Consider the following 12,500-nt stretch of genomic DNA (forward strand, 5'->3'; position numbering starts at 1 on the left):
ACCAACACCTCCACTACCATTACCACCACCATTACCAACACCTCCATTACCACCACCACCACCACCACCACCACCACCACCACCACCACCTACACCATCATCAATCACCTTCACCACCTCCACCAGCATCATCACCATTACCAACACCTCCACTACCATCACCACCACCACCACCACCACCTATACCATCATCAATCACCTTCACCACCTCTACCTTCACCACTACCATTACCGACACCTCTACCACCACCACCACCACCTTCATCATCATCACCACCACCACCACTTCTACCACCACCACCACCACCTCCATCCTCTCCACTATGCAGCCCCAGATGACCCCACCACCCCTCAATTCTACGAGCAAGGCTGACTCCCTCCTCTTCTTGATTATGCTTATTCAGGAGACATTCACTGAGATCAGTAAATGTCAGAAAGGCTAAGAAAAGAATGTTCTTGCCCAAGAGGAGATCAGAATGCTGAAGAAACAATATTTAACTTCAGGGCTGGAAAAGATCTGAGAGTACTCATCCCACCTTCCATGTTCCACTGAAAAGATGTGGTCAGAGCCATGACATGTCCCACTGGTGAACTACAGAGCAGCAATCCCATCCTGTCTGTTCCCATTCAGATGCTGGGGAGGTGGGAGGAGAGGGAGAAGAAGCCAGACTGGGAAATTACATCCCATTATTTCAAAGAGCTCCAATAATATCTACATGCAGACAAATCACTGATCTTTTAAAAACCAATTAATCCTCGAATAATCTAAAGTCTTGATTTTTCCTCATCCTGAGTAAGAACTATTTCAGAGCACCACAAAACACTGGCAACTATAGTACATCCTCTTCTAAGACTGTGGGTGGGAAGAGGGGGACGTTAAAGTAGAATCATGAGGACTAATGGCACACACATCCTGAGACCTACCCAAAAGCAAAGGAGGCAACTGCTGAGGTACAAATAAAGCTGCTTCTAAAATCACAAAATACCTGAGTAAAAGTATCATAAAAGGTGATAACTGACAGTGCTGTGATAATGTGAAAGCAGAATTAGAGACAAAATCTAATCCTATCATCAGAGTATGCTGAAGGGATGTCAAACTACACCAAAGGACTACAAACAGGGAGAAGCCCCACAAACAGGACAGCTCCTTATTTTCACTATGAGCAACATTACTTTAGCCTATAGGCTGACTGAGGACAGACACTACCACAGGGCTTGGCACACAGGCCTCAATAATAATGCTGACTTCTCAGAGTCTGGATGGAAGAAACTATATCCATAGTGCAGTTTTTTGATAGCGTTCCCATATATCATTCGAAACAATAAGCAAATACAGAAAGCATCCAGAAAAGGAGAGGAAAATTAGGAATCTGTTTAAAATATCTCTACCATTAATAGAAACACTGTTTCTCTACTCACAACACTTCTGACATCAAACCTGCAGCATTTTCCACACCAAGCAATTTTCTAGTTCTCTGCAGCCACCAGCTGGGTGTCCTACAATTCAATTCAATTGTGACACTACCCAGTCAGTGCAGACCCCACAGGTTAAGGGCCTAGTCCCACAAGACTGCCCCCACTTCAGACACCAATCTCAAGCAGTGAGTCCTCAAAGTACTCATATCTCTAACTTGGCTACAAATCAGGGGTTCCCACAACCCCCTCTTCAATCTGATTAATTTGGTAGAACTCACAGAACTCAGGGAAACTATTTATGATCACAAATGATGTAACTCAGAAGCAGCTAAATGGAAGAGATGTATCCAGGGAGGTATATAGGTAGGGAGTGCAAGGGGCGTCCACACCAGCTCCACATGCTCACCACGTCAGAAGTTTTCCAAACCCATCATTTAGAGTTCTGTTAAGGTTCCATACACAGGCATGACTGATCACTGGCCACTGGTGATTAACTCAGTCCCCAACCCCTCTCCCCTCCTGGGAGGCTTAGGGGTGAGGCTGAAAGTTCCAACCCTCTAATCATATGGTTGGCTCCTCTGACAACCAGCACCCATCCTGAAGCCAACTGGGAACCCACCAACAGTCACCTCATTAGCATACACTACAGTATGGTTGAAAGAGGCTTATTATCATACAGGAAATGGCTTCTCTCACCCTCACCACTCAGGATCCCACAAGGGCTTTACTGTGTCAGGAACCAGGGATGAAGAACAAATATATACTTCCTATTATATCACAACATCACAGCCACATAGAACTATTTATTCTATTTTTTACCTTCCATAAGCAACTTATTTTCATCTGCACTTCATTTCTATAATCTCTAGATTCTAAAAACTTGTTTTCCTAGATAAACACAACCCTTTCAAGATTAATTAACTGCTAAGTTTAATATATTTCTAAACAGTCCAACTTCTTTCATGCGATGCAGAGAGTAGAGGTCTGCAGCAGGAAGAAGCTCTTCATCAAGCAACCTTAAACTCTTACACCAAAAATGTCTATAAAACCATTAGATCAAGGTCATTTGTTTTTTCACAAACAGTAATAGGAGGAGTAGTGACAAGGACACAGTTTTGGACAAAGTCAGACTATAGGAACACTGTCATTTATTAGATAGGTCCTGCCAGCACAGAGCAGGCCGCCCCTCCAGGGCCTCAGAGAAATTCCACCAGAGCAGCCAGCAGAAGCTGGGCATGAGGACCACACCATCAACACTGATGCAGCCTCAGTGCCCTGTCTTGGCCTCTGGATTCCATTTTCTGAGAACTTTTCACTTTAAAAATAATCATAGATTCTTAGACACAGAAAACAATCTGAGACATTTAAGGAATGTCTGACAAAAGTGTCATTTCCTGAAATGAAGTTTGTGAGAACATGTAGAGCAAAGAAAGTTGGTTTTGATTTTGGTAACAGTCCCAGTGCCTGGACTTGGTATGGAGAGTCACCTTTCTTACAGAGGAGAGAATGTATATTTGGACCTATTAATAAAACAAATCAAGATACTTAAATATACAAGAAAACGAACAACAGTAATTATTGGATAAACTCAGAAATGACATGCACAACATGACTTGCCATGAGTTTTTACATTTAATCTCAATCTTTATAAAAATTCAATCTTCAAACTGAATCTCAATCTGGAAGAAACACTGATGAGACCTGTAAATTCTACAGGATCGTGGTTAGTGACTAAATACCAACTTGTCCTAACATCCTCCAAACCCAGACACATCAACAAGGAGCAGATACAACCACCTGTAATCCGTGCCAACAGCAAAATTAGGAGAGAGAATTCAACAAGATGAAGAAATAATAGACTGGAGAAATAAAAACCCCCAACTAGCAGAGCCAGTGACACTGCTCCTGCTGGACGACAGGAGGAAATGCATGGACATGAGGGGATGAGGCAGGGTCCAGCAGCAAGGAAGGGCTGCACAAGAGTGAGGGAACATGGAAGCCAGGTGGAGACCTAGAGGGCTGGAGCACTGGGCCTGGGGAACTAGAGGGGAACTTGGCTAGAGGTGGCCCTGCTTCTGGGGGAGGCAGGGGCAGATCTATGGAAGCTTAGTCGTGAAGGGAAAGACAGCAAGTGGTGGAAGATAAGAGTCTTAGAAAACAAAGGGGTGTCACAGCACTGGGAGTCACACCAAGCCCCTACTCACCCCTCCCTTATACTTGTCATCAAAAAAAGTCTTTAATGGTATCAATAGAAGAGAGCGTTCAAATTAAGAAACCTGTGAAACCACCCAAACCCCCTCATCTTTCATCACAGAAACACATTGTTATGAGACCAAGAAACTCCAACACTAAACAAAAAAGGTAAGCAGCATCCATACAAAGCTACAATGTTCCAAGAATAAAAACTCTGCAGCTGACAAAAATGTTTCCCCCAAACTACCCCAAGGCAAACAATCCCATATAACTTAAATATTATTAAACAATCATTTATAGATATGAAACTATACCACAGTTCAGAAATTCAAAACTCAGAATGCAAGAGCATTCAGGGGAACAGAATATGCCACCTCAAAATAAACTACTTTGGCATAAGGAAAATGAGAATGGAGGAAAATGAGAATAGCAGATACAGAAAGACACTTTCTCAGAGCTTCCCCTATTTGACTAAATGCAGAAACTTCTAAGAAATGGGGACTGCCATAAATCCCCTCTCCTGGAAAAGTTGTATGGTCGTGAAGCAGATGGAAAGTTGATACGGAGATGGGCTTGCACAAACAAACCTCACTCCTTTGTTCCCCAGTCTGCTGCTTCTTGGAAGCCTAAAACCTTTTGTCTTGACACTTCTCTACAAATGCACTGTTCTTTAAGATGCTATAAGCCCAAGTTCCAATCACCCCTTTGAGTTACCCATCACTGTACATGTTCAATACACTATTTATTCTTGTTAGTCTATATTCTGTCTAATTTGTAGAGCCCCAGCTGGAGAACCCAGGGGAGTAGAGAAAAAGGGTGAAGTTCTTCCTTCCTTACATGCACAAAAAAATAAGACTATGAACTCGTTTCAAATTCTAGAAATTCTAGAAGGAAAGAAAGAAAAAGACCAAATCATCTCAGAAATAAAATCTTGGCTAGAACACACCTACAGGGAGAACAGATTCTACTGACACTGAGGAGAAAAATAAAAACACCCACGAGAATGGAAATGAAACAAGGGAGGGAAAAGGATCTAAGAAAAAGTGATAGAGAGGATAAGCAAAGAGCCAAAATCCATGTAACTGGAGTCCCTGAAAAGGGAAGTAAAATATATCAAAACATTGAAACAATACTTAAAACTACACTTTCAGAAAATTTTATGGAAACAAAAGAAGAACTGAATCAAAATACCAAAAGGGCCTACCACGTACTGGAAAACGGACTCAGAATGGTCTACTGTAAAACACATATAATAAAACTATTATATTTTATAAAGAAAAGCTCCAGGCTTCCAGGCAAAGTCACTTACAAAATTAAGAAAATCAGGTTAACTTCAACCAGACGTCAACAGCAACATACAAAGCAAGACAACATACAAAGCAAAACAATAGGGAACATTTCTGAACAAGCTCAAGGGAAAAACAGTGTGAGCCAAATATTACACAACCAGCCAAGCCAACCATTAAATACCAGCAATAGAAGCAAGAACTTAAGGAATATCACACTGGCTTCCATCTATGAGATAACTAGGGAACATAAGTAAAAATGCTGATGGTGGTGCCATGGAATATGTTTTATTATAGATCTAAGACAAAAAACAAACAAAAAGAGACAGAATCTGTTCCCAAAACAGATCTTCCCAACATCTGTTCCCCAAAAGTACAAATAACTGAACCCTGTCCTCCCACACACATATCACTGGACAAAGGGGAAAATTTAGAACAGGCTCAGTGATTGGCATATAGGTAATGGGTGTCTTTCACAGCAAACAAATTCTAGATGCCTACTGGAGCTAAGGGTATTAAAAAAGGTTACCAGTAGAACAAAAATACAAAATTTCCTAAATAAAAAGCAAAGAAAAGAGATCACATGAAGACTGCAAATAAAACATTACACATAATAAATAGAACGAAGCAGGATGACAGAATTAAAAACCAATCATATACCAGTCATACCAATAATATAAATGGACTGAAGATTTTTAGATTTTCTCAGAAAACAAAAGCCAATACAATATTGTGTGCTCAATACAAGAAATACAACTAAAATAAAGCTATTCTGAAAGGTTTAAGAATAAAGACATGGTCAAAAGGATACCACATACATCAACCAACTTTTATTTGATTTGTTCCAACAACAAATAACCGCCCAATCTCCAAAAGCTTCTTTCTCACTCACTTTACCTGTTATTGCAGGCTGATGGTGCTGGTTTTTTCTCCATGTGTCATGTCTCTCTATTCTGAATGCAGCCCTCTCTCTAGTGTACTCTTATGACAGAGAAAAACCACAGCAGAAGCAAGGGATAGCCCCTGCAGCTTCCACTTGGGTAGAGTGCGCACCCCCTTGCACTTGCTCCCCCAGTCAAAGTCAGCCAAGGGCCAGGACAGACTCAATGGGGAGGGGAAGTGCACTTTGCCCAGAGCCCAGCAGCACAGGTCACACGGCAGCAGGCAGAATGTACAATCCTCTTACATAATACAGTCCTAAAAGCAGGCAAACGCAAATAAGAAAGCAAGGACTGCTACTCCAGTATCAAACAAGGCAGAATTTGAGCTCAAAAACATCAAAAGAAAGAAATTTACTTCTTAATGCTAAAGATACAATTCATAATGAAATTATAGTAGTTGTGAACATCTATATACCAAAACATAGTAGACACCTTTATAAAGCAGAAACTACAAGAGATGCAAGAAGACAGAAACACACTTATAAGAGGACACATGACTATACCCATTAGTCCAAAGCAAGTCAAGGGGACAAAAAATAAACACAAATGTGAAAGGCCTTGACAACATAATCAATGCCTAGATTTTCAGGATCTCTATCAAGTCATACACTCTGAGGAGAACATCCACCTTCTTTGCAAGTGTGCACGGGCCATTCATAAACACCAATCATATATCAGGTGGGAAAGAAAACCTCAGTAAGTTCTCTGATTATAATGAAATAAAACCAGAAATAAAAAATCAGGCTGCCTGGGTGGCTCAGTCAGTTGAGTGTCTAACTTCGGCTCAGGTCATGATTTCATGGTTCCTGAGTTTGAGCCCCACATTGGGCTAGCTGCTGTCAGTGTAGAGCTTGCTTCAGATCCTCTGTTCCCCTTTTTCTCTGCCCCTCCCCAGTTTGTGCTCTCTCTCTCAAAAATAAATAAACATTAAAAAAATAAAAAAATAAAAATCACATACAAGAAAAAAGCACCTTCATCTGGAACACAACCTGCAAACAACTCTTGGGTCAAAGGGGAAATGAATTACAATAAAAAACACTATATACCAGGACCTGGGGGATACAATTAAAACATTAACACAGTTTTAAAGGAAAATTCATACATCAATATTTGGATCCACATAACTAAAATAATGGAAATACTGAAATATTCCATCCTCCATTTTCCCCAAAGGAGCCAGAGGGCAAAAGAAAAGAGAGCAACAGAGGTAAATAAAGCAGAAAACAGGAAACTAATAATACCTCTGAGTCAAAATATTAGCTCTTAGGAGAAAAAGGATCAAAAGAATCAAGAGAGAAGGGAAACACACAAACACAAAAGTGACAGAGGAAAACAACTACTGAAATAAAGAACATTCAAAAAAGTCCGGATTTCACTAGAAAAGGGTTCCAACCTGAACCTTCAAAGACCAGAGCACCGGGTGAAAGGAAAATGTCTATATTCTCATGAAGCACTTGTCACATCAATACTTCAACTTGATGGACCATCCACAAATGAATTGCAAAGACAATAATTCAAAAGAAAATATTTAAAAACAGAATCTAATAGCACATTAAAAAATAATACATTATAATCCATAGGAATTCAAGGAACGCCCCAACAGTTCAATATGAGGCTATCCAATCATTAACATATTAGTAACTAAGGAGAAAAATCATGTTTGTCTCCACACATATTAAAGAAACATTCAAAATATAACTCTTCTGGGGTGCTGGGTCCCCTTCTGCCTCTTCTAAACAAACACACCTCACAGGGCTCATGAGAATGAGAGAATATACGGTGAACACTGCAAAAACTGCAAAAATGCAAACAGAATAAGGCCAATCTAGAAAGAGTTTGCCATTTGATACATAAACTGTAACTTGGCACTAATATTAGAAAACCAAATGTTCATAAATTAACAGTAATATAGCTCCATGCAGCTTAATAAGCATTCTAATACCTCAGTCAATCCTTACAATTCCGAAAAGCAGATTCTTTCCCTTTGCCCATTTGAAAGCTGAGAAAAACAAACTCCAAGAATGATTTACTGGGCTAGGGGTCACCACACTAATAGAGAGAGACTGAACCCAGGTTTGGTCTTCCTATATGTAATAATATAGGATACATTATTATAGCTTGTATATATGTTATAATTACCCAATATGTAGGTCTATTTTTTATATTCTAACAATAAATTTATAAGAAATTTACATATACATTTCATATACTATACTACTTGTCTCTAAGTAAATCAGAGCTTAATGATTTTTCTTTTTTTAACGTTCAATCTGCACTTGAGTATCTATTGTAACTGAGGGGGTGCTAACTGCTTTACAAATGCTATCATATGTCCTCACCATATTTTGGCAAAACTTAAACACAATCTCTGTAGAAATAAAGCTGAGTGAAGAATACTGAAAATTTATGGCCTACAATGTTTAAGAAATATTCCCAATTTTCAAAAACAGCTAGGAAATTATAGACTCATAATTGTTTCAAGATAACCCAGCAGGATCTTTCATTAAATTTACTTTGACACAGGGGCGCCTGGGTGGCGCAGTCGGTTAAGCGTCCGACTTCAGCCAGGTCACGATCTCGCGGTCCGTGAGTTCGAGCCCCGCGTTGGGCTCTGGGCTGATGGCTCAGAGCCTGGAGCCTGTTTCCATTTCTGTGTCTCCCTCTCTCTCTGCCCCTCGCCCGTTCATGCTCTGTCTCTCTCTGTCCCAAAAATAAATAAACGTTGAAAAAAAAAATTTAAAAAAAAAATAAATAAATAAATTTACTTTGACACTGCCAAATTTATGGCTCTTTACAAGCTTTATGACTGGGCAGCATTCAAAAGCAGGAGAAGGCAGTATTAACCATGCAGAACATCTTCTGACTGTCATTCTTAAGCAGCCATTCCCTTTCATGTGTACTGTGCTGACTAGCCCCCACCTGGCCTCCTACAAACAAGATGGAGAAGACAGCAAGAGATGCCTTAGCAACTCCAAACTTTACTTTACTGTCATACTCAGGCCAGTTTAAGATCTCACTTGCAGCTCTTTAAGATTTTACATTTGAATTTGAAATTAACTACAAAATTTAATAGCTCACTCCGGGAACAAACAAATTGAAAACGCTACTCTTTGGGTGGTAGTTTTGCTATACTGTGCTAAGCCCTTCAGAAAGAGTAAGTTTTAATTCAATCCCACAACTACAAAAACACACTACTGTCTAAATGGCAGTCAAGAAGAAAAGGAGAACATCAATAAGGGGTATTTTGTGATGGTTGCACCCCTTAGTGGCTTAGGAACATCTTGCAGACTAGCATGGGACTTGTGCCTTGTACACAGAATACATGACTGACCTTTTCTCGGGAATATACAATGTATATTTTCATGTAATCTTACTGAAAGCAATAAAAAAGGAAGAGCTATAGTATAGTAGTGACAATACAGTATTGCCACAAAACCAGTGTGGGTGCTGGATAAACATGGAGTGAAGGAGATGAGCTCCTAATACATTTTAATCTGCAGTTAGGATAATGAGAATGAGTCCATGTAAAATATGCTGCAATAGGCTGAGCACCTTCTAATTCTAATGGCTGCCATGTCATCAAAACAGCATCATCTGTCGCCTTTAAAGCACGAACCGGTCGGCTCTTAAAATACATGGCTCAAATGATACTGATACTGATGATACACCGGTATGTGAGTTTTGTTAATTCAGGAGTCTGACATGGAGGTGGACTACACTGTGGTTTCAAGAAAGAATAACAAGTAGATGGGAAAATTCTGTATCAAAAGAAGGGTGACAGGGTAGACTACCAGGTAACCCAGTCTAGAAGGATGAGGACAGGTACAGATGATGCCAGACATAATAGAAGATTCTAAACATCTAAAATTGATACAGAATCGGTCTTCCCACAGTAACTGACAGAGAAACTAGGGCTGGTTTTTAGCTTCAAGTAATTATATACTATTAAAACTCAGAGAACTGAGTACTCTTCTTCCCCAAGATTTCCTGGAACCAAGTATCACTGAAAATAACACAATTACTCCCCAAAGGATAAATAACACATGGTACAAAGCCCTTTCAAATCTTTCATTAAAGGACCAAAGATCCAGTCCTAAAGGTCTTTGGCTCTGAAATCCTGTCAAAGTCACTTAATCTGTCTAGCCCTCTACTTCCTTGGTAAATATCAGATGACAATTTTGGCAAGTATACTAATTAATATCATAGTCACCTTCTCCAATGGTTCTAAGTGTTTTACATGCATAAACTCACTGAACCCTCACTATTAGATGTACTATTATTACCCCTTTTTACAGCAGACGAAACTGGGGCACGGAGAGGCTAAGTAACCTGCCCCCCATCCAAAAGCCTGCCATATCCAGGCCAGACCTGGACGCCCAGACCTGGGACGCAATGACGTTTATGCAGGTTAAAGACAACAGTCTTCCTATAAGGCCTGTCAATGAAATAGGTGATCAACAATCAAGGAGAGATAAGATGTTTGTTTACAAACAAAAGCCTTTTCAAAATCCTTTTAGGATTATTGGCTCAAGACTTGGCCTAGCTTCATCAAAACAATAACGCAACACCACTTCACAAAAAGGAGGGTTCCCTTGAGACAAGTATCAAGTGCTGTAATGTTCTCCTCTGCCAATTATAGATTCTCTTCCAGGGAAACACATCCTGACTTGAAATATGCTGTGACATTAAGATCACCTCCAGGCAGGAGGTGCTAGGACATTAAATTCTATTCAAATATATTTTAAATGCTTTGTGAATCACAGAAAGGCGCTATTGTTTGGTGTTAGCATCAAGCATGAGAGAATGCTCCTTATAAATCATAACTTTTAAAGGGGAACAAAGTTATAATTCACTGCTATGTTCCAAACTACACATCACAGGAGAATTTAGAAACCAGCTAGGATAAATGCCCTTCCCAAGGTTCTTGAGGTTAGGAACCTTTACTTTTATGCATCTTTGCTTCCTGTACTACTGTGCACTGCATGAAACCTGCATCTAAGCATTTCCTGGAGATGTATCCACAATGGTAAAGTATTATATTATAATCAAGAGAATGAAGATGGCAAAACAAGCAGATTCCAAACTGAATTTAGTACATAAAATAAAACTGTTGAATAATGTAACAATTAAGTATTGGTCCTTCTCAAAAATAAAAATATGTTCTTGCTGTCGGCAAAGGATCTTCACTTTCAAAAAGAAAAACAGCACCACCAGCACCACCAGCACCACCAGCACCACCACCACCAGGAAATTTCAGCCTCTCTAATCCTAAACAGCTGAATCATTCACATATTCAACCACCCAGAACGGTCAGTACAGGCTCTGCTTTTTGGGAAGTCTGAATTTAAAACCTTACCCCAGGAGAACAGAAAATTACAGAAAATTAACGGAATTCCCAAAAGACGCCTACTTAGGAGCTGCGTTTATCCTTAATCAAACAGGAGGCCCTGGCAAACCCATCAATCTCTGGTGAAGTAAAAATACTATACTGAGAAAACGTATTCCTTCTCCAACGAACGTTTATTAAATGCCTACTTGGCGCAAGGCAAAGGAGCACCCCATCTCTGGAACCGGGGCGCCGCGCCAGTCTGCTCTTGCTCGGGGCCCACCGCCCAGCCAGATGCCCCCAGATGCGCGGGCCAGGCGCCGGAGCAGGGGTCCCCGGACCCGCCCCTCCGGCTCCTCCTGGGGTCGCCTCTGGCCAACACAAGTCTCTGAGAGATGCGGGTTCAGCCGTGTGGAAAAGAACAAATCTGTCCTGCCGCGGCGGTGACGGCCCTCCTCCAAAAGAGGCCACGGGACCCCCGCAACAACGCAGGGATAGCACCGGGCCGGAGGGGGCGTGGATGGGTGGGGGGGCCCTCTGGGGACCCCAGGGGATATCTGGAGGGTGCGCTGCGGCTGACGGACCGCAAGAGACTGTAGAGGTTCTGGGGAGCGTGTGAGGGAGAGGTCTGGGGGCTTTAGGGGATGGGGGACACGCAGGGGTGCTGAGATCCCCTGGGGCGTTCTTGGGAGAGGGGTCCCTGGGAGGCTCTAAGACTTAGGAGCTCTCTGGAGGATGTATGGGAAATGAGGGCCGCTGGGCGTTCCAGAGGTGGAGGGGGGATTCAACAGGGCGCGCATGGGGGTAGGGCAGCTAGGGAGAGGGCCTGGGAAGGAGACCCCTTCAGGGCACGCGCGGTCTAGCGCTCACCCAAACAGCCCTCGGAGGAAGGAGTGGGAGGCCTTGACTCTCTTCTCCGCCTCCGCCATCAGCTGCACCGCCTCACGCTCCTTCCCCGCGCTGTCCATGTCGCCTGCTACCGCCGCCACAACCGCCTAACCTGGCTCGGATGCGCCTTCCGCGCCTTCACCCTCTTCTCGCAGCAGCGGGTCGCGCAGGCATGGCGCGCAAGGCCTATCGGGACTTGTAGTCCAAGGCTGGTCACTGGCGGCGGAGATGCGCGAGGCCTCAACTACAATTCCCAGAAGGCCGCTGAGCCGGGCCGGGTGGAGATCTGAGCTAGCGGACTAGCGGCGCCCGGGATTTCGAGATGGGGGGCGTGACTCTCTGCATGGGTCTTAGTCCAAGGTGAACTTTAATCTTTCAAGTATACGGGGAAATGGAAAATGCCCCGTGGCTTTCCAGTAAGGATAACCTCAAACATGCAGCCTCACGTTG

The 12,500-nt window shown here is 42.1% G+C and overlaps 1 protein-coding gene across 4 annotated transcripts in view; it reads right to left on the reverse strand.

The window, feature by feature from the left end:
* NAPB (NSF attachment protein beta) overlaps nt 1-12,222 on the reverse strand; it is a 41,488-nt gene extending 29,266 nt beyond the window's left edge. Inside the window, exon 1 of one of the 4 annotated variants that reach the window (XM_040447871.1) lies at nt 12,033-12,220. In XM_040447871.1, coding sequence (XP_040303805.1) covers nt 12,033-12,130 — 98 coding nt within the window. In that variant the 5' untranslated portion in view covers nt 12,131-12,220. Of the gene's footprint in view, nt 1-536; nt 606-5,792; nt 6,009-12,032 lie in introns of those variants that run through there. The other 3 variants (XM_040447872.1, XM_040447873.1, XM_040447874.1) reach the window with 3 other exon arrangements.
* Nucleotides 12,223-12,500: the final 278 nt, after the last annotated feature.

Source organism: Herpailurus yagouaroundi, unplaced genomic scaffold, assembly GCF_014898765.1.
Source record: "Herpailurus yagouaroundi ecotype Mexico unplaced genomic scaffold, PumYag 196, whole genome shotgun sequence".
Classification (NCBI taxonomy): Eukaryota; Metazoa; Chordata; class Mammalia; order Carnivora; family Felidae; genus Herpailurus; species Herpailurus yagouaroundi.